The sequence below is a fragment of the Notolepis coatsorum genome (genome assembly GCF_963971535.1).
Source record: "Notolepis coatsorum genome assembly, chromosome: 14".
NCBI lineage: Eukaryota > Metazoa > Chordata > Actinopteri > Aulopiformes > Paralepididae > Notolepis > Notolepis coatsorum.
Genome location: NC_140178.1, coordinates 4,855,378 through 4,878,649, shown reverse-complemented (window position 1 = coordinate 4,878,649; position 23,272 = coordinate 4,855,378). Strand labels below are relative to the sequence as shown.

General features: G+C 42.0%; 1 protein-coding gene across 3 annotated transcripts in view; it reads left to right on the top strand.

Annotated features, from left to right (window-relative positions):
- Positions 1-22,279, top strand: part of psmg3 (proteasome (prosome, macropain) assembly chaperone 3) — a 59,811-nt gene extending 37,532 nt beyond the window's left edge. For all 3 annotated transcript variants that reach the window (XM_084328223.1, XM_084328222.1, XM_084328221.1), the window contains 2 exons: positions 10,792-11,022; positions 21,055-22,279. In XM_084328223.1, coding sequence (XP_084184349.1) covers positions 10,804-11,022; positions 21,055-21,207 — 372 coding nt within the window. In that variant the 5' untranslated portion in view covers positions 10,792-10,803 and the 3' untranslated portion in view covers positions 21,208-22,279. The remainder of the gene's footprint in view (positions 1-10,791; positions 11,023-21,054) is intronic.
- The last annotated feature ends 993 nt before the right edge of the window (positions 22,280-23,272 follow it).

The window sequence follows — 23,272 nt, the reverse complement described above, 5'->3', positions numbered from 1 at the left end:
TTACACACAACACGGAGAAATGGTCTAGCTGCTTCGGTGCGTCGTTAACGTTAACGTCGGAAGAAATTCCCCACTAAGCCCTAAATTCAGAGCAGAGCAGTATCCTAATGACTTTTATGCTTCAGTCGATAAGGTGTTTTGCGAATTCTGTCAACATACCGTGGGGACTGGACCCGCAAAAACACGTGCGAATATCACTTCAAAAGCCATGTCAGCCGGATTCCTCTCTTTCTCCTCGTCTCTCTTTTGCTCAAAATAAAAATGAATGGGCTTCATGGCTGGCTGATTTTTTTGCGTTGTCTGATTCTGAATGTATAACTTGCCTAAGCCGGTACCGTGACTTTGTTTTCGGGCGCTACTGTGATTGGACGTTTATGCGCCTTGTGTAATGTGGGACTATTATAACAGCGGAGCTGTTTTGTAATCGTCACTCGTCTCGAGTAAATGATTTTTCCGGGTGGCGCACACACACATATTATTAGGGCCAAATACAAGGGAAATGCTCGCACTGTAGATCATATATATAATTATATATATAATTAGTAAACTGTCGGGGGCATTTTCTGCCCCCCTTAACTGATATTCGGGGGCATTTTGTCCATTTTCAAGGGCATTTTGCCCCGAGCCCCCGTTAATTTCGAACCCTGCCTGTCAACCAACTTGGAGGAAGAATTTCTTTCTTCTTGCACTTTACCTTCTGCAAGTTTGGCAGTCTTGAACATGTGTAAGGGACCTAGGCTATCTACAGTAAATCTGCGGCAACACTCTCATAAACAATCTTTTAAGTCACTCCACTTTGTAAAGGTGGGGAAAGGTTGCCATGTTTTGAAGACCCTTTTTGTTATTGAAGTAGCCATCTATATTTGATAGGTTGGACGCTGTTTCTTTTTCTTTTTGTCTTTATAATTTATTATTCTGTATTATTATTGTTTGTTATTCTCCTGTGAAAGTTATGTTTTTTGTTACTGTGGTTATTGTGTTGTCCTGTTTCATGTAATTAATAATAAAAAAATTTGATCAAAAAAAAAAAAAGAGTATATACGTTTCCGGACTATAGAGAAAGTAGTGTAGAGATTGTATGTAAACTACATTCCAAAACAAAAGTGAGGAGTAGGTCTCATTAAAAAGCACATTTGAGGACCGCCTTTCTCGGCTGTTGTCCTTGAAGATGCGTCAAAATCATGCAACGGTAATGTTAGCTACATCTAAAATAAATACTTAGAAAAATGCTTACTATTCAATCCGTTGTGGATAGTCTGCATAATCTAGTACATTTACATTTACATTTAGTCATTTAGCTGACGCTTTTATCCAAAGCGACGTACAAGTTCTGTACGATAAGTCATCAGGAAGGGCACAACTCTATCAGCTGAGTAACAATGTTCATAAAAGTGTTGGGTGCTACAGTGTAGGTTATTTTATTAGGACAAGTGTAGTAAGGTTAGTTAGGGTTAGATATCTTTTTTAATTTTTTTATTTCAGATAATGGTTGAAGAAGTGCGTCTTTAGTCGACGGCGAAAGATTGGACGGGTTTCGGCTGTTCTAACTGGGGTGGGTACTGGGTAGTTCATTCCACCATTGTGGGGCAAGGACTGAGAATAGGCGGCTTCTCTTTGATGACTCTCCCGGAGCTCGGATAGGAGTAGGTCTGAGGCGGCCAGAAGATGCAGAGCGTAGGGGTCTTGAGGGTGTGTAGACTAGTTGGAGACCATTGACCGGAGGTAGGCGGGAGTGGTTCCCTTTGCCGCACGGTATGCTAGGTCGAGGGCCTTGAAGTGGATTCGTGCAGCAATGGGGAGCCAGTGCAGGTCCCTAAGAAGTGGGGTGACATGGGCCGACTTCGGTAGGTTTGAGATCAGGCGGGCCGCTGCGTTCTGAATGAGTTGAAGAGGCTTGGTGGCAGTGGCCGGGAGGCCAGCGAGCAGTGCGTTGCAGTAGTCGAGGTGGGAGATGACTGTTGATTGGATGAGGAGTTGGGTGGCTTCTTTTGTCAGGAAGGGGTGGATCCTTCTCACGTTGCTCAGGAGGAATCTGCAGGTTCTGGTTGTCGCTGCGATGTGAGCAGAGAAGTTCAGCTGGTCGTCGAGGACAACACCAAGGTTCTTGGCGGTCGGGGACGCGGTCACAGCTGCATTCTCGACTGTGATGGAAAGGTCGTCAGGGGGGAGGATTTGGCCGGCAGGTGGAGCAATTCTGTTTTGCTTAGGTTCAGTTTGAGGTGGTTGGTCGTCATCCAGGCGGAGATGTCAGAGAGACAGACCGAGATCCGCTCAGAGACGTGGATATCTGAGGGAGGGAAGGAGAGGAAGAGTTGAGTATCGTCGGCATAACAATGATACAAGAAGCCATGCGACTTGATAATGTTACTAGGGCTGACCCCTATTAATCGATTTGTCGACTAATCGGTCGAAAGGAGCCGTAGTCGACTGGCCAACCTCTTAGTCGAATATAATAAAAAAAATATATAATTTAAATATATAATTTTCTTTATTTTATTTTATTTTTTTATCATTCAGAGGCCTAGGCCTAACAAAATTAATAGTTGGTTTCCGGTTGCCGACCGACCCTGCCGATTTAGGTTTGACCCAATATATTTTATGAGTTTTTAAAAAAAAGTATAAAAAAAAAAAATCCGATTTTAATTTCTTTTTTAGAATAAAGTTTCATAGAAATCTTAGTCAAACATTTGGTATTATGGATATTAAACATGCTGGCAGAGTACATGCATCCATGTTGTTGTGAACATTTTAATTAAATAAAGAAATTCCCTATCCATAGTCGCTGTGGGAAAAAAAAAAAAGAAAAAAAAAATCCCTACCTACCCATGGCCAAACTGACAACCAACAGGAAACCAACAATATATTTTACTTTGCCCTAGAAGCGTAGCTAACGCTAATGGCACGCATACCAGAGGCTAACTGCCTACGAAAACAGGCACTGAGGCACTGAAAGAGGATTTCACCCGTCTAATGAACACACTAGACTAGACAAATATCAACATGTATCCATCAGTGGACCAATTGCATGCTTTTTCAGAGGACAAGAAGCCTTCAGTTGACTCCCTCAGACATTAAGCACCCCCCACAGCCCAAATGGAATGATAAAAAAAAAAAAAAAAAAATACAAATTAAAAAAAAAAGTTTATATATTTTTTTAAGTCGACCAATACTCGACTAACGGCAAATTTTGGCCAATCCTAGTCGACCATCCAAATCCTTAGTCGGGGACAGCCCTAAATGTTACCCAGTGATATGTTAGTGTAGAGGGAGAAGAGAAGGGGTCCTAGGACCGAGCCCTGGGGGACACCCGTCCGTAGGGGGCGGGTGGCCGACAGGGTCCCCTCTCCATGACACTTGGTAGGAGCGGTCATTGAGGTATGATGTCAGCGCAGAGCCAGCCACTCCCATTCCTGCGAGGGCCGTGAGGAGGATCTGAATGTTGACTGTGTCGAAGGCTGCAGATAGATCTAGGAGAATAAGGACAGAGGAGAGACCTTTCGCTTTTGCTAAGTGAAGTGCCTCTGTGACCGCAATGAGGGCCGTTTCTGTGGAGTGGCCAGTCCGGAAGCCAGACTGATTAGGGTCTAGGACAGTGGTTCTCAACTGGTCTAGCCTCGGGACCCAACATTTTCCTTAGTCAATTAAGTCGCGACCCAAATTTTTTAACCACTATAATTTATAAAAAAAAAATATATTTTTAATATTAACAGTAATATGCAATCTTTCATGCACTGTTAAAAACATGAAATAAACACAAAAAGTGCAACAAAAGTGCAACTAGGGCTAAAAACCCAATGAAATAAAATAATAAATAATTATGCTTCTTAGCAGACTTCTTAGCTTAACATAACAGACCTACAGTAAGTTTGGGTGAACTATAGGATAACTGGGGTTGCAACAAAAGTGCAACTAGGGCTAAAAACACAATGAAATAAAATTATAATAATAATAATAATAATAATAATAATAATAATAATAATAAATAATATATCCTTCTTAGCAGACTTCTTAGCTTAACATCCCAGGGAACTAATGGGATAACTGGGGATGTTGTTTGCTCCTGACAAGAGTATCAAAGTCTGGGGTGATCGTAGACAAAGCAACTCTGAGGTCATGCTCAATGTCCAATCTGTTCCTCTGCTTTGTCTTCAGCTGGACCAGAGCTGAGAAGCCACTTTCACAAAGATAGGTAGTGAATTTTCTTTTTTAAACTTTAAAAAAAAAAAAATTTATTTAAAAAAAAAATTTAACACACATCCGCGACCCACTCAAAATGGCCCCGCGACCCACTCTTGGGTCGCGACCCACCAGTTGAGAAACACCGGTCTAGGAGATCATTCTGTAAGAGATAAGCAGTAAGTTGGTTGGATACAGCATGTTCAAGTGTTTTAGAAAGGAAGGAGAGAAGAGAGACAGGACGATAGTTGCCTATGACGGTGGGGTTCAGGGTTGGTTTTTTTATGAGCGGTGTGACTGGCTTGTTTTAGGGAGGTGGGGACCACCCCCGAGTTGAGGGAGGAGTTGATGGTTGCAGTTAGGAATGGGAGGATGTCCGGTGCTATGGTCTGGAGGAGTGGGGAGGGTAACTGATCCAGCTGGCATGTAGTCAGACGGTTCGACGTTACCACTGTCGGGGTCTCGGCTTCTGTAATGGGAGAGAAAGATGACAGAGTGAAGGATGAGGTTCTCGATTCAGCATTTGGAATGGGTGGGGGTGAAACGTATCACTGTACATATTAATACTACAACTCTGTACATACTAGGGGTGGGAATCACCGGAGGCCTCACAATACAATATTATCACGATACTTAAGTCACGATACGATAGTATTGCGATTCAAAATATATTGCGATATACTGAGTATTGTGATATTAATATTGCGATGTATTAGGGGTGGACGGTATAAACGGTATACGGTATAAACGGTATGAATTTGCTCTACGGTATGGATTTTGACTATACCGTGTAACCGGTAGGGCAGCTCTAAAATAGCAATGACGTCATGTAACCACAGCGCGACTATTTCACTCGCATTTGCCCCTAAAAATAGATCGAATTAGTCATAGATAATAGATATGTGCGAACTGGAAAAAGTTATTTAGGAGGCTTCGCGCAGTGGGCGTGCCAGCCCCTACCGCACGCATGTAAACACGGGTCTAGTAGTCTAGTGGGACGGGACACGGGAGGAGCTAATGTCTCCCTGAGCTAACGTTAGCTTAGCTACCGTTACAAAATGACCCAGTCAACTATTCACTTTTAGTTTAATACATGATGAGGCATTGTCTAACCGAACGGTATCTAGTCGGCCAGCTACCGATAGCTCCTGACATCAACAAACGCTCCACAAAGTCTAGTAGAGACATGTATGCTACCTGTTAGCTCACGTTAGCGCAAGTTAGTTCACCGTTCAAAACGAAATGTCCCATTGAACTAAATAATTCACTGAGGCGTTGTATTAACGTTATATATCCGGCTAGCAGTAGCTACAGATAGCTCCTGATATCAATGTCTTATAACACTGATTCGATGCATATTCGAGCTGAGGGCTTGCTGAGCACAGTTAAGTAACGTTATGCCAATAGGGTCCAGGTGCAGCGCCGGAGAATCCTGGCCATAGCTCTGCTCGAGGCTACTCGAGTATAGGTCCAGGTTAGGCCTGCCACGATAACACATTTTGCTGGACGATTAATTGCCCCCGAAAATATCGCGATAAGCGATATTATTGCGACCGGTTAGAGAATTTTTTTTGGAGAAATTTATTTCCCAAAACTTTTATTTTGAAGCCCACCGCTCCGTCTTTTCCGGTGTTTAAGACTTTTATTTTGAAGCCCACCGACCGGACCGGAAGTATTGTTGTGGTTATCAGGTACTTTTTGGGTACCAGAAAAGTCACGTGAAACACTGCAGACCACTGAATAGAGACGCGTCTCTAGGATTTCATAATCATTATGTTTGCAGCAGGCACAAGTGCAATAAACAAAGGATACAGTCACTGTGTATTCTGCCTCATTTATTGATTAAACAAAACCGACATCAACACAATTTGCCACCGAGCGGAGAGTTTAGTCTCGCAAAAAGATCGCTGACTTGTTAAGGCTTGTTGTTAGGTTAGGTGCTAATGTTGTGCTAGCGTTTTAGCATGGCTATCGTACATAGCGTGATCAATATAACTCGCTATTGATTGTTTGTATGAGTAACGTTAATGCTAGTAGAATAGACACAACGTGAGGTAATCACCATCCATTTTAAACCGGTTATTACCTAATGCTAACGTTAGCAAATAGACGCGACTGGTAACGTTACAGCTTGTTAGCCTAATGCTCGGTAACGTTACAGCTTGTTAGCCTAATGCTCGTTAACGTTAGCATAGACAGCCTAGCTAACGTTAACGCTTGTAGAATAGACACAATGAGAGGTAACGTTAGCGTTAGCAGAATAGACACAACGAGGGTCTCGTTAATGTTGTTATTGATTGATTGATTGAAAACTGTGTTTACTCTGTTTGTATGAGTAACGTTAATGCTAGTAGAATAGACACAATGAGGGGTAACGTTAGCCCCACGGAGCTCCTGTGCTGTGCTCTGTAGTAAAGCCAGCGGCCCGCCTCCCAACACGGACAGTGACTGACAAGGGGCACTGGGTCCGCCTCATTAAAACAAACGCGCAAATAGCAATTAATCGCGCCCGTCAAAATCATAGCATTCATTTTAATTATCGCGGCAATTAATCGATTTATTGCTTATCGCGGCAGGCCTAGTCCAGGTGCAGCTCCGGAGAATCCTGGCCGTAGCTGGAGGCTACTAGAGTACACACAGACAGTGGAGCTTGTTGCGTGGTGGCGATGTCTCGCAGATAATACAAGTACAAGTCTAATTATATAATATATATATTTTATAAAAAAATTATAATAATTATATAAAATAAAATAATTTTTTTTTATCAAAAACGATGATACCGTGATATATACCGTTACCGTCTATGCTTCAAATTATACCGTGATATAAATTTTAGACCATACCGTCCACCCCTACGATGTATTACCTTTTTCAACTGCAAAGTAAAACTGTCAACATGTTTTATCTAATAAAATTAAGTTTTCAGTCTGTTCATCTCACTTCAATCATTTTTATTGCAGAACATGGTATTTTCTCAAGCAGACAGATGTCAACACTGTAATCTGTGTTGCATGTACCTGACAAACTGAACTGTTTGTATTACAGTCATATTTTCTTTATGTTTTACAGTCATATTTATTTATGTTTTATCTTATGTTTGTGGACTTGTACAGCACTTTGGTCAACTTTGTTGTTTTAAATGTGCTTTATAAATAAAGTGGATTGGATTGGATTGGATATTCCAACTTAACTGAATGCACACGTGTGCGTGCGTGTGTGCTAATGGTATACAATAGGAAAATATACTGACAGGAAATATACTGTGGCCAACGCTTATCCCCTGGCAATGGAATGGCAATGGAATTGTTGTGAAAAGGTCAATAGCTCTGTGGGTATATCTGCTGATATCTGTAGATAGATATGTCAGTACAGCGTGTCATTTTTTCATCCCAGTAGAGATTTTACTCCTGAGGCCTAACAAAAATAATAGTTGGTTTCAGGTTGGTTGTCAGTTTGGCCATGGGTAGGTAGGGAATTTTTTTTTTTTTTTTTTTTTTTTTTATTCTTTCCCACGGCGACTATGGATAGGGAATTTCTTTATTTAATTAACCCTTTCACTGCCACACGACAGAAGGTTAGCCCTTTACTATCACACAACCGACGGCGATGCTCCATCATTAGCATCATTAGCTCCGCGGACGCGGAGCTAATGATGCTAATGATGGAGCATCGCCGTCGGTTGTGTGATAGTAAAGGGCTAACCTTCTGTATTGTCACAGTGAAAGGGTTAACCGGCTGTCGTGTGGCAGTGAAAGGGTTAAAATGTTCACAACAACATGGATGCATGTACTCTGCCAGCATGTTTAATATCCATAATACTAAATGTTTGACTAAGATTTCTATGAAACTTTATTCAAAAAAAAAAAAAAAAAAAAAAAAAAAAAACGGATTTTTTTTTTTTTAATATATAATTTTTTTTAAAAACTCATAAAATATATTGGGTCGCACCTAAATCGGCAGGGTCGGTCGGCAACCTGAAACCAACCATTATTTTTGTTAGGCCCTATGTATGACGTATGGCATACTGCAATGTATGGCTTTAGGGGACCTTGTGTGTGTGTATAGTGCACCTTGTGTATACTGTTTACTTTTACTCTTATATTCAGATTCAAATTCCTTATTGCCTATATTATTGTAACATAATATATCCAATAGGACATACAGACCCCCCCCTCATCTGCACCTTAGTTTACACTGTTTATTTCTCTCGTATTTTTATAGTCAGAGTTAATTATATTGTTTATTTTTTTCTCTCATTATTCTTCATATTCAGATCTAATTGTATCGCCTATATTTATGTATTTCTATTATTACCCTGCCCATACCTGTACCTCCCCTCCCCTCCCTCCCCCATGCTGCTATGGTGCCCGGATTTCCCCCAAGGGGATCAATAAAGGAATATCTTGTATCGTCAGTCAAAACAGTCATCTAGTTAGGCATCTGTAATAATAATTATTACCTCCACTGTCTTATCTCATCATACCAGTTGACTGGTACCAGCCCAGCATTGTGCTACAAAAGTCAATATTGGAAAAGTAAAAACATGAATCACAAACGTGACACTCTTAGTTAACGGCAACCAGAGACAGTAGAGCGGCCCAGCAGCAAGGCGAGACATCACCACCGCAACCCGCTGCTCTAGATGAGGGATGTAAGGCTGAGCCCGAATGTTCGAACGTTTGAACGTTCGTTCGTTATGTTAACATTCGAATTCTAAATCAAAATTCGAAATTTAAATTTTTAATAAAAAAAAAAAAAATATATATATATATATATATATATTTTTTTTTTATGTTTCTTTTATGTGTATTCATTCTGTTTGAACCAATGTGGTTTTTCTTCACAGTTGCAGATAAAGATTAGGCTACACTAATATTATAGTATTAAAAAAAAACGTTCATATTCATTAAAGAAAGTTGATTTAATAAAAAAAGAGACTCATTTAATCAGATGAATCACTTTATTCAAATTGAGGATTTAGTTTGAGGATATAAAAAAAATAATAATAATTTTAAACTTTGAATATATATATTTTTTTATTTTAATTAAAAGCGAAGGTTCGAACGTTCGTTCGTAAAACCCTGGCGACGAAGTTCGAATCCCAAAAACGGGCTTCGGGGGAAACAGCCTTAGAGGGATGACATGAATAGAATAGAATAGAAATCCTTTATTAATAATCCCGAGTGGTGCGTTGGTGATTTCATACCTGGTTGCACTGTGTGTTTTAATGACGTCGCGTTAGGGCTGGGCGATATGGAAAAAAATCATATCGCGATAACGATATGATAATTTTTATTTTATTTCTCGATATCGATAATTATCGAATTGTTATAAGTTTTTTTTTTTTTTTTTTTTTAACAACAGATGTATGTTTATTTTGCAGCAATTCTTTGTCGTTGCCGCCATCTTTAGTGTTACATCCCCTCACACTCCAGTTCTCAGGCTGCAGCTGGTTTAAAAGCTAAAGTAAACCGGCTTCTCTGCTGGCTGTGGCTCCAGGGGAGTTGAACAGTTCTGGCTCTGCTAGTTTATTTTCGATCTTTTGGCGCTTTTTTGGTGGACAAACCACCGCACATGTGCACTGTGACTCGTGACTGGAGTCTAGTTCTGCTAGCACACATAGCCTACTGTGTACAGACGGTTTCAAAATGTATTTTAAATTAGAAAGCAAACAAAATAAATGGACAAGAGAAAAAGAAATCTGAATTTGGTCAGTATTGTCATTTGGACAAGCAAAGCCATTACTTTAAGTTGCAGGCAAGAAAGACAAGTCTGTCCACTGTCTCTGGTTTTAAAACTGCCCTGTTGCAGGTAAAAAATAAAAAAAAACGATTTTTCGATTTTTTTTAAATTTCGATATTCGATATCGATTATTAAAATATATCGCGATATTTATCGTTAAATCGCCCAGCCCTACCCGGTCGCGTACACGCGTGCTCCCGGGCATGATGCACATACATGTTCCCTCGCGTGCGCACAGAATAAAGACGATGCCTAATTCTTGCCTCTAGGAATGGAATGTAACACACATTTCCTTCACATGTTTTGTGTGACTGTATCTGAGGGAAAAGTGCTTCGACGGCTCTCGTCCTACTAATCAAAGGGAAGCCGGTTCTCTCTCTGTACAGGAAGGAAGCCAATTTTCTGTCGCAACTTGGAGGCGAGGTTGAATAATAGACGGACGTAGTGTCTGTCTGTGTCAATTAGCCACCTGACAGGGTGGCTCGGGAGTTAGAGCAGTCATCTGGTAATCCCAATCCGGAGGTTCCCGGTTCGATTCCAGCTCCTCCCGGGCAGCGTGTCGAAGTGTCCTTGAGCAAGAGACACTTAACCCCCTAACTGCTCCCGATGAGCAGGTCGGCACCTTGCATGGTCGCCTCCGCCATCGGTGTGTGTGAGTGAAAGGGTGAATTTGAGGAACAAATTGTAAAGCGCTTTGGATAAAAGAACTATATAAATGCACCATTTGACTCCAGATCACAGGATTCTAAAGTGATTCTGAAAATCAGGAGAAATAATAAGTCTGTGATTTGTGCGGTTTGCATATGTTTAATTTGCTCCTCGTAATAGTCGAGTAATCTAAATATTTTTTCTTCTTCTTCTTCTTCTCCTCAGGACTATTAAAACATGTCTACTCCCCAGTCGCTCGTCAAATCGAAGCAAACGGAGACGACGATCAATGGAATTTCAACACAGGTGGTTTGTACAGAATTCAGTAATTACATATTCATAGTTCTCACACAGTATGGCAAGATAGGAACATTGGTGTCCGTCACGCCCGACGCCACCTCCGGCGATATCTGCACTCCGATGTTCTCCACCAAAGTGCTGCTGGGAAAAAACGAGGTGGGTTCAATCGTTAGAATAAATAATGTGTCAAAGTTATACAGCCTATTGATGAATGATGTTAACCCTTTCACCACCGCACTACAGAAGGTTAACCCTTTCACTGCCACACTACAGAAGGTTAACCCTTTCACTGCCACACTACAGAAGGTTAACCCTTTCACTGCCGCACTACAGAAGGTTAACCCTTTCACTGCCACACAACAGAAGGTTGACCCTTCACTGCCACACTACAGAAGGTTAACTCTTTCACTGCCGCACTACAGAAGGTTAACCCGTTCACTGCCACACTACAGAAGGTTAACCCTTTCACTGCCACACTACAGAAGGTTAACCCTTTCACTGCCGCACTACTGACGGTTAACCCTTTCACTGCCACACTACAGAAGGTTAACCCTTTCACTACCGCACTACAGAAGGTTAACCCTTTCACTGCCACACTACAGAAGGTTAACCCTTTCACTGCCACACTACAGAAGGTTAACCCTTTCACTGCCACACCACAGGTTAACCCTTTCACTGCCGCACTACAGAAGGTTAACTCTTTCACTACCGCACTACAGAAGGTTAACCCTTTCACTGCCGCACTACAGAAGGTTAACCCTTTCACTGCCGCACTACAGAAGGTTAACCTTTCACTACCACACTACAGAAGGTTAATCCTTTCACTACCACACTACAGAAGGTTAACCCTTTCACTACCACACTACAGAAGGTTAACCTTTTCACTACCACACTACAGATTGAGTTGTTTTTCTTTTTTGTTATTGTTTGTTGTATTCATTGCATGTTCGAAATAAAGACTTCAAAAAAAAAGTTAACCCTTTCACTGCCGCACTACAGACGGTTAACCCTTTCACTGCCACACAACAGAAGGTTGACCCTTCACTGCCGCACTACAGAAGGTTAACCCTTTCACTGCCACACTACAGAAGGTTAACCCTTTCACTGCCACACTACAGAAGGTTAACCCTTTCACTACCACACTACAGAAGGTTAACCCTTTCACTGCCGCACTACAGAAGGTTAACCCTTTCACTGCCACACTACAGAAGGTTAACCTTTCACTGCCACACTACAGAAGGTTAACCTTTCACTGCCACACTAAAGAAGGTTAACCCTTTCACTACTGCACTACAGAAGGTTAACCCTTTCACTGCCACACTACAGAAGGTTAACCCTTTCACTGCCGCACTACAGAAGGTTAACCCTTTCACTGCCACACTACAGAAGGTTAACCCTTTCACTGCCGCACTACAGACGGTTAACCCTTTCACTGCCACACTACAGAAGGTTAACCCTTTCACTACCGCACTACAGAAGGTTAACCCTTTCACTGCCACACTACAGAAGGTTAACCCTTTCACTGCCACACTACAGAAGGTTAACCCTTTCACTTCCGCACTACAGAAGGTTACCCATTTCACTGCCACACTACAGAAGGTTAACCCTTTCACCGCCGCACTACAGAAGGTTAACCCTTTCACTGCCGCACTACAGAAGGTTAACCCTTTCACTGCCACACTACAGAAGGTTAACCCTTTCACTTCCGCACTACAGAAGGTTAACCCTTTCACTGCCACACTACAGAAGGTTAACCCTTTCACCGCCGCACTACAGACGGTTAACCCTTTCACTGCCACACTACAGAAGGTTAACCCTTTCACTGCCGCACTACAGAAGGTTAACCCTTTCACTGCCACACTACAGAAGGTTAACCCCTTTCATTACCACACTACAGAAGGTTAACCCCTTTCACTACCACACTATAGAAGGTTAACCCTTTCACTGCCACACTACAGAAGGTTAACCTTTCACTACCACACTACAGAAGGTTAACCCTTTCACTGCCACACTACAGAAGTTTAACCCCTTCCATTACCACACTACAGAAGGTTAACCCCATTTCACTACCACACTACAGAAGGTTAACCCCTTTCACTACCACACTACAGAAGGTTAACCTTTCACTACCACACTACAGAAGGTTAACCCTTTCACTGCCACACTACAGAAGGTTAACCCTTTCACTGCCACACTACAGAAGGTTAACCTTTCACTGCCACACTACAGAAGGTTAACCCTTTCACTGCCACACTACAGAAGGTTAACCCCTTTCACTATAGAAGGCTGGCACCTTGCATGGCCGCCTCCTCCCTCAGTGTGTGAATGTGTGAGTGAACGGGTGAAATGTGAGGAACAAATTGTAAAGCGCTTTGGATAAAAGCTGTTCTATAAATGCACCGTTTGCCATTTAATTACCGGAAGTGGGAGAAACCAACAAATGTGCATATTAACGTCATGATACGTCCACAATCTGATGCACACGTATTTTTTTTGTCGTGCTTCAAATAAAAAAGGTTTTTGCAGCGTTCGGTGTGTGTGTGTGTGGGCTGACGGAGTGCGCGTGAGAGGATGGATGAAGGCCGCCTGTCGCTCCTCTTCTCACTCAGACGGTGGCCCTTGAACCAGATCGTAGTTCTTTTTTTTTTTACTCAATTAAAAACGATGTTTCACAGCCGGGATGTTTCTGGACTCGGAGGATCTGTTTCTCTGCGGGTTCCTGTTTGTGAAGGATGAGTGGAAAAAGAGAGAAGAAAACACTCATTCAAAGAAACACTTTCAGTCGGAAGAAGATTACTTTATTGTTTGTCTTTTCACATATCCCTCCTAGTTACACACACACAGTCCTTATATCCCTCCTAGTTACACACACACAGTCCTTATATCCCTCCTAGTTACACATACAGTCCTCATATCCCTCCTAGTTACACATACAGTCCTCATATCCCTCCTAGTTACACACAGTCCTCATATCCCTCCTAGTTACACACAGTCCTTATATCCCTCCTAGTTACACACAGTCCTCATATCCCTCCTAGTTACACACAGTCCTTATATCCCTCCTAGTTACACATACAGTCCTCATATCCCTCCTAGTTACACATACAGTCCTCATATCCCTCCTAGTTACACACAGTCCTCATATCCCTCCTAGTTACACATACAGTCCTCATATCCCTCCTAGTTACACACAGTCCTCATATCTCTCCTAGTTACACACAGTCCTCATATCCCTCCTAGTTACACACACAGTCCTCATATCCCTCCTAGTGACACACACACAGTCCTCATATCCCTCCTAGTTATACACACACAGTCCTCATATCCCTCCTAGTTACACACACAGTCCTCATATCCCTCCTAGTGACACACACACAGTCCTCATATCCCTCCTAGTTATACACACACAGTCCTCATAATCCCTCCTAGTTACACACACAGTCCTCATATCTCTCCTAGTTACACACAGTCCTCATATCTCTCCTAGTTACACACAGTCCTCATATCCCTCCTAGTTATACACACACAGTCCTCATATCCCTCCTAGTTACACACAGTCCTCATATCCCTCCTACAGTAGTTACACACACACAGTCCTCATATCCCTCCTAGTTATACACACAGTCCTCATATCCCTCCTACTAGTTACACACAGTCCTCATATCTAGAGCCATATGAAATCCGTTTTATTTTTTTCCAAATTCCATTAAATTTTTTTCCAAATTCCGTTTTTTCCGTTTTAATATTTCAGAATTCTGTATTTTGCTTTGTACGCTCATTTTACCATCAGAAATAGTGTCTAATAAGTGGGAATGAATAAATGTCCACAATTTAATAAGATATAACAGTCCATTTAATAGGGCTGTCTTAAATACTTCGACGCTTCGAAGCTTCGTTCGATGGGCATGGGATTCGAATATGAAAAAGAAATTCGATTATTAAAAAAAATATATATATATATATTTTTGCAAAATCAACTCTGCCTCTCTTTGTTAACTACAACAAGCAATGCTGTTTGTTATTTAAGATGAGGTCGGACTCTGCACTGTGACAGATTTGTGTTCATTGTGCTGCTTTTATGAAGCCTCAAATGATGGCTTACAATATTTCATGAAAGCAAAGTGTTTTGTTTGTCTAAGATTTAAAAAGGTTTAAACTTTACAGCACTGACAAAGTTGAACAAAGTGCTGTACAAGTCCCACAACATTAAAAAAAAAGTAATTTTTTTTTTTTTTTTTTAATAATAGCTGATTCCATTTTTATTGCTCAATTCCGCGATTCCGTCCGCGATTCCGTGATCGCGGATTCCATATGGCTCTACTCATATCCCTCCTAGTTACACACAGTCCTCATATCCCTCCTAGTTACACACACAGTCCTCATATCCCTCCTAGTTACACACAGTCCTCATATCCCTCCTAGTTACACACAGTCCTCATATCCCTCCTAGTTACACACACAGTCCTCATATCCCTCCTAGTTACACACACAGTCCTCATATCCCTCCTAGTTACACACAGTCCTCATATCCCTCCTAGTTACACACAGTCCTCATATTCCTCCTAGTGACACACAGTCCTTATATCCCTCCTAGTTACACACAGTCCTCATATCCCTCCTAGTTACACACAGTCCTCATATCCCTCCTAGTTACACACAGTCCTCATATCCCTCCTAGTTACACACAGTCCTCATATCCCTCCTAGTTACACACAGTCCTCATATCCCTCCTAGTTACACACAGTCCTCATATCCCTCCTAGTTACACACAGTCCTCATATCCCTCCTAGTTACACACAGTCCTCATATCCCTCCTAGTTACACACAGTCCTCATATCCCTCCTAGTTACACACAGTCCTCATATCCCTCCTAGTTACACACAGTCCTCATATCCCTCCTAGTTACACACAGTCCTCATATCCCTCCTAGTTACACACAGTCCTCATATTCCTCATAGTTACACACAGTCCTCATATCCCTCCTAGTTACACACAGTCCTCATATCCCTCCTAGTTACACACAGTCCTCATATCCCTCCTAGTTACACACAGTCCTCATATCTCTCCTAGTTACACACAGTCCTCATATCCCTCCTAGTTACACACAGTCCTCATATTCCTCCTAGTTACACACAGTCCTCATATTCCTCCTAGTTACACACAGTCCTCATATCCCTCCTAGTTACACACAGTCCTCATATCCCTCCTAGTTACACACAGTCCTCATATCCCTCCTAGTTACACACAGTCCTCATATCCCTCCTAGTTACACACAGTCATCATATCCCTCCTAGTTACACACAGTCCTCATATCCCTCCTAGTTACACACAGTCCTCATATCCCTCCTAGTTACACACAGTCATCATATCCCTCCTAGTTACACACAGTCCTCATATCCCTCCTAGTTACACACAGTCCTCATATCCCTCCTAGTTACACACAGTCCTCATATCCCTCCTAGTTACACACAGTCCTCATATCCCTCCTAGTTACACACAGTCCTCATATCCCTCCTAGTTACACACAGTCCTCATATCCCTCCTAGTTACACACAGTCCTCATATCCCTCCTAGTTACACACAGTCCTCATATCCCTCCTAGTTACACACAGTCCTCATATCCCTCCTAGTTACACACAGTCCTCATATCCCTCCTAATACCAGCCACCCTTCAGTCACCAGCTCACAGCTGGAATACACCCTCCTGTCGGGGACCAGGGATCGAACCAGCAACCTTTGTGGTTACTGGCCGGCCTCTTTACCTCTAGGCCACCATGCCGCCCCCTAGTGCTCTGGTGAATTATTGGAACTAGTGGCGCACGATATATCGGCCGATATGGTAATTTCTTTACACATCGGTATCGTTCCGATGTCAAAATATAATATCGGCCGCCGATATAATGCCAATACTTTTGGGCTTTGGCCATTTAAGGCCTACTACTGTACTTTAAGGTTTTGAACTGTTGTACAATGTTCACAGAATACAGTGACTTGGTCTCAAGTTAGTTAGATGTCTGTTGAGAATACTCAGGGCTGGCTTATCCATGGTGTATAATTCAGGACACACTTGTATCCTTTATAAAAATTTATTTTTATTTAAATATTTATTTTTATTTAACAACAGTTCAAAACATTAAAGTACAGTAGTAGGCCTTAAATCGGAACGATACCGATGTGTAAAAAAATTACCATATCTGCCGATATATCGTGCGCCACTAGTTCAGCCTAATGGGGGCTGATAGTCGCGGCTCCTTGGACCTCGTAGAGCTGACGGCTTCCACAGACACCACAACTTGAATGAACTCTAGATCTTTTATCCGCTCCTCGTCAATAAGGCTGAGACGATATGCCATTTGGAAGAATCGATAAATCTGGACAAAATTATCTATAAATAATATCGATTTTTGTATTATTATTTTGCATGTGTAAAAGAAAAAAAAAGTTTAAAATACTGTTTTCTTAAAAAAGATAAAAACGTATTAACGTTAGTTTGTATGTATCGTGGGCCAACTACAGCATCGCAAAAACTAGTGAATGCATGTGACACACGCATGTAGTTGCCACACGACAAAGGGTTAACCCTTTCACTACCACACTACAGAAGGTTAACCTTTTACTATCACACTACAGACGGTTTTAACCTTCTGTAGTGAAAGAGTTAAGGCACAATCATTTATGGAAATATGCAACTTAAATACTTACCATCAAATGTGTCTCGATTAAGCTGAACTAAAGGAGGATGATGAATGAAGAACATGTTTATCCCTCTCTGGACTTGAGACGACCTCATCATAACACAAATACCGTGCAGCGTATGAATAGTGATGCCTGTGGACTCGTTCTACTTGCATCACAACATGACTTAATGGAAGTGTGATATTGCTATCTTGGTGGAATCCATAGAGCAACAATATATTGCAATACTTTTGACACCAATCAATCTCAACAATCTCATTTTACTGCAATAATAAAGAATATTGTAATGAGGTGAACAGGCTGAGAAACGTTATCTTATTAGATAAAACAGATGATGATGTGTGTATATTATTGCAGATGTTAATTTCCCGTCGGGGACATAATTTGCAGTTGAAAAAAGGTAGTAAATCACAATATAGCAATATCTTGATCAAGGTAAAATGACTTGAGGTGTGATTAACCCTTTCACTGCCACACGACAGAAGGTTAACCCTTCACTATCTATCACACAACCGGCGGTCGGAAAAGGGTTAACCGGCTGTTGTGTGGCAGTGAAAGGGTTAACCTTCTGTGTATTGTCGCAGTCAAAGGGTTAACCGCTTGGTAGTGCGGCAGTGAAAGGGTTAATATCACAGCTGCACATCATGCAAAACAATAACATACAGGAGACGGGCGGGGGGGGGGGGGGGGGGGGATTCTGTACAGAGTGTAACAGATGTCACTTTACACCCAGAGGACGACACAAGGCAGCTTTATCTCAAGACAAAAGTATTCTTGTAAAGGAACACGGGGGAGTGGCCTATATCCATTATGGGGGTGTGGCCTACATCCACTGTGGGGGAGTGGCCTACATCCACTGTGGGGGAGTGGCCTACATCCACTGTGGGGGTGCATCCAAAGTAAAAGTATGCAGCATACTACGTGACGTGGGTGTGTTCCAGTGCTTGGGAGTGTTCAACCCTCAAACCATTGACCTCTAAAGGTTGTGTTAAAGTGGTATGTGGTCCAGTTATGCTGCTCTGACTAAAGGTGATGTTAAAGTGGTATGTGGTCCAGTTATGCTGCTCTGATTACAGGTCATGTTAAAGTAAACCGTATCCACAAGGTGCAGTAAACACAAGGTACTCACTAAAGCATTGCCCCCCCCCCTTTTTTTTACCCAGGCAAGATTTGCATCTACAGTATACAAACACGCAGACTGGAACTGGAACCTTTGAGTTTATTTTTTTTTAAAGGACAGTACAGATTGATAAACATTTCCCTTTTTTTTTAATCTACTTTTTCTCCTTTTTTTCTGTGATTTTTCTCCCCATCCCAATTTACCTCTTGTGCCAATTCTCCCTCCCCTGTCTTGAACGTTGCTCGCATATGCCCCCCACTGGTCGGTTGTAGGGAGGATAGAAGCCTTGCATCACGTGTCCCCTCCGATACACGTGGAGGCAGCCTGTCGCATCTTTTCACCTGCCAGCGCGGACTCTCATTGGCGAGGTGTAACGTGTGGGAGGCTCACACTACCCCCGCCATTTCCTGTCTTTGCTGTGCAGGCGTCCCCCAACCGACCTGTAGGAGTCGCTGTCCACAACGTCCAGATTACCACCCATCGACTTCCACCCGCTAACTTTGCCAATTGAGTTAGTATGACGGCCGGCCCAAGCCGGAGGCAACGCCGACAGCCGGAGTCGAACCCGGTGTCTCTTGCGTTGGTGACGAGCGCAATGTCCGCTGCGCCACCCAGCCGCCCATTGATAAACATTTCTGTAAATGTGTCCGTTTTTTATTCGCAACTGTAGTCCTTTTGGCAAGATGTTATGAGACCGACAATACACAACAGAAGCATTACAAGTAAAACAGTATTTAATTACAACACAATCCAACATAATAGCAAAAGCAATAATAAAATACACAATGAACTGATTAAAAGTGATTACATGTTTGATTGGTGGTTAATAACCAGGTATTGAGTTTTTTTGTAAAGGTGTGGTAGGTAGCACAGTGTCTTATTTCAGTTGGTAGGATGTTCCAGAACTTTGAGCCAAGCGGTACAGTAGCTTCTACTGACGGCCACTGGGTACATTCACTGGCCCAGGCGGGGTCTCGTTGCCCTAGAATCCTGCCCTAGAAACCTGTATTACCGGTGGGGAGGGGGGGGGATTAATATACTGTCCTCTCCCTCAGTCGAGGTCTTTCACCTCTCCCCCCAAATGTTAAACCCCTCCCTTCCCCCAGATCTACAGTTTAGGGTGTGTCCCGTCCCCTCTCCTGCCTATATAGGAGCCCCCTCTCTCCCTCATTCTCTCTCTCTTACTCCCGGGTCTCTGATCTAGTAGCCTGGATGAGAGCCGTTCAGCCATACCTCTGACTGAGTAAGTTATTACATGTCTCCCCACACCGGTCACTGTGTCGCTCCAGGGTCCCCCAGTGTCCCAGGCAGGGAGAGAGACTGTCTGTCGGGTTTTAAACTGTGTGGGGGGCCCAGGTGTGGGGGGGCCCAGGTCCTCCGGAGCTGCGCCCCGAGAGGGAAGTTTGAAGGGTCAAAGTGGGTTTTCAAACTGGAAGAAAGACCGTCAGGGTTTAAACAGTCTATTCTGTTTGACTAACCGTTTCATTACGCTGCACTATTGCACTATGTTGTTGCTCTTTTATTACTGTATATTATTTATTCTATATATTATGTGTGACAATCAAACCATAAACAAAGAGGCCTATTGGGATGTTGGATCCTAATGTGAAGAACTGTGATTTTGCGGGTTTTACAATTTAGCCTGTAATTATGTTTTTCATATTTGAAACATACACGACTGACATAATAAAAAGAAATAAAAAACAACTAACCTTCGTACTGTCTTTTACTATAGTATGCACTTTGCTACTAACTAAGTGCTACTTCCTTGCCTATACTACTCCTTACTATGCTAATATGTCTATACTAGTATACACTCCGACTGTAACACTCAAGTTCAACACCATTTTATGAACAATCTTACTTAACCCTTTAGCTGCCAGAGTCGTACTTCCTGCTGCTGCTGCTGTTGTACAGAACTTGCAATCGTAATATGCAGCAGCCGTATTTAAAATAAGAATGTCTTCTTCCTGCTCCTTTTGACGGAGTTAAAATTGTATTGTAGTGTACATAGGAACCAGTGCCTTCTATTTTTATCATGCACATCTTATGTCTTACCTGTGTATTTTTTTATATGTCTATTTTATTATTGTATTATTGCACAATCGATGCGGGCATGACCACCCGCATTTCACTGTATGCCCTGGTATATGTATGTGACAAATAAACCTCTGATTCTTGATTATTTTCACTCATGGAATGTACAAATCGTGAGATGCTTTTTTTTTTTTTTTTTAATGTATTATGAAATGATGCTGCCGTGAAGCTGTGCATATTGCCATGAACGGAACAAAATAAAAATGAAATGAAAAATAATGCACGATTTTTCACACGTCGTCTCCCTTCTTCTTTTTTCCCCTTCTCTCTTTCAGCCTCTGACACACGTCTGTGCCAAGAACCTGGCAACGTTTGTGTCACGGGAGGCGGGCAACAAGCCTGTCCTCCTGGGACTGTCTCTCAAGGACACCTCCATCGAGGCAATAAGACACATGAAAGACACCATCAAGAGTTGTCGAGTCTGGTGACCGGGAGGTCGTAGCAGCGGCGCTTTTCAACATGGGATGTAATTACTGAACCTCGACGCCGGTTTCCCCCCTGTGTTCCTTATGTTGTCGTTATTTCTTTTTCACCCGTTTGAACTATAACAGTGGTTCCCAAACTGTGGTGTGCGCACCCCTTGTGGTGCGCGTGACATGAAAAGGCTAATGGCGGGGGAGCTCCAGTAGCTCACCGCATATCTCGGCGCTATTTCTGCGTCGGGGAAAACCGTGCTGCGTCACGGATCTGGTGGACTCCGAGTTCGATTCCCGGACCCGCCGTCATTTGCCAGAATGTTTTCCCCTGATCTATATCCCGTTTCACCCTGTATCTGTCGGTCATGCTTGACCAGAAAAGCGATAAACGCTAAAAAAAAAAAAAAGTAAAAAAAAAAAAAAAAGGCTAATGGCGGTGCTATGGTGTTATTTTACTAATAAATATAACTAATACATTATTTCAAATGGGGATTTTCACTGTGTAAATCATGAAATTTACTAAACTTTTAAATTAAAAACATACGTTTTAATAATAATAATAAAAAAAAAAGATGTGTCCAAAATGCACTTTACTTCGTGCCAAAATGCCATAGGCGCGCGACCGGGACCGGTGCGCTATTATTGTGGCAGCGTATTATGCTCATGTGTTTCCCTACACTTCTTGGAGGGAAACAAAGTTGTCGTGGGTGAACCTGTAAAAAGCCTAATAACAGAACACCTCAACCAACTCGCTGAGCAGCTACGGACATATTTCCCACCTATGGATGCATCTCAGACGTGGATTCAACCAATTTTTTTGTTTTTTGGCCAATCTGGTTCTGAGTCTATGCATGTAATTCTCATTTTGTTCTTTTGTGTGGTGAAGTATTTTATTTAGTTTGTCATACTTTGGTATGTGTTCTTATTGGATTAAACCTGATGCCTTTAGTGCACCTATGAATAGACTGTAGGGCTGCAACTAATGACTATTTTGGTAGTCGACTAATCTGTCGATTATTTTTTCGATTAGTCGGCTAATTGAAAAACAATTATATATATATATATATATATATATATATATATATATATATATATATATAAAAATGGTATATATATTTTTTGCACTACCTATCTTTGTGAAAGTGGCTTCTCAGCTCTGGTCCAGCTGAAGACAGAGCAGAGGAACAGATTGGACATTGAGCATGACCTCAGAGTTGCTTTGAGACTCTTGTCAGGACCAAACAACATCCCCAGTTATCCCATTAGTTCCCCCAAACTTACTGTCGGTCTGTTATGTTAAGCTAAGAAGTCTTCAGCTGGTTGGACCAGAGCTGAGAAGCCACTTTCACAAAGATAGGTAGTGAGAAAAAAAATCGACTAATCGACGCAACAATTCCTCGTCGACGATTTTTTATAATCGACATCGTCGATTATGTCGACTAGTCGTTGCAGCCCTAATAGACAGTGTTGTCTTTTTTATGTTGGGCATTGGGGGGTGCGTCAGCTAGGTCAGGAGGTGACGGGGGGTGCATGGTCAAAAAAGTTTGGGAACCGCTGATTACTATAACAACGTGGGGTAGACCTCTCTGAATGCAATGTATGTACGTGTCGTTTTAATGCTGTCGTCCAATAAAGTATGACTGTGTATAAGCTTAATGTCATGTGTTTATTGATATTGATGTTGTTTTATTTAATTAAACATTGCAGGGCTGCACATTTATTAAAGCGCTGTTGAAAAGGATTTCTAGCCTAATATATATTATATACTGTAATAATGTTCGACCCTATCACAGAAAACATTTGAGAAATAATTGCACAAATTCAGCTGGACCTAAAAAACATTAAATTATTTTTGTTGAAATAATGTGTTAAATTAAATAGCTCTACATTCCGACATATCCTCTCCTGATTGGATAAAGTGGTAACTGGATTCCAGAGAGTGTATTTTCTGTTTACTGTAGAGTGGATGGACTGGGAGACCCATGTTACTGACCAAAACACTCAGTTGGTCAGTAACATGGGTCTCTCTGTCTCTCCACTCTGCAGTAAACGGAACATATTCTGGTATCCCGTTCTC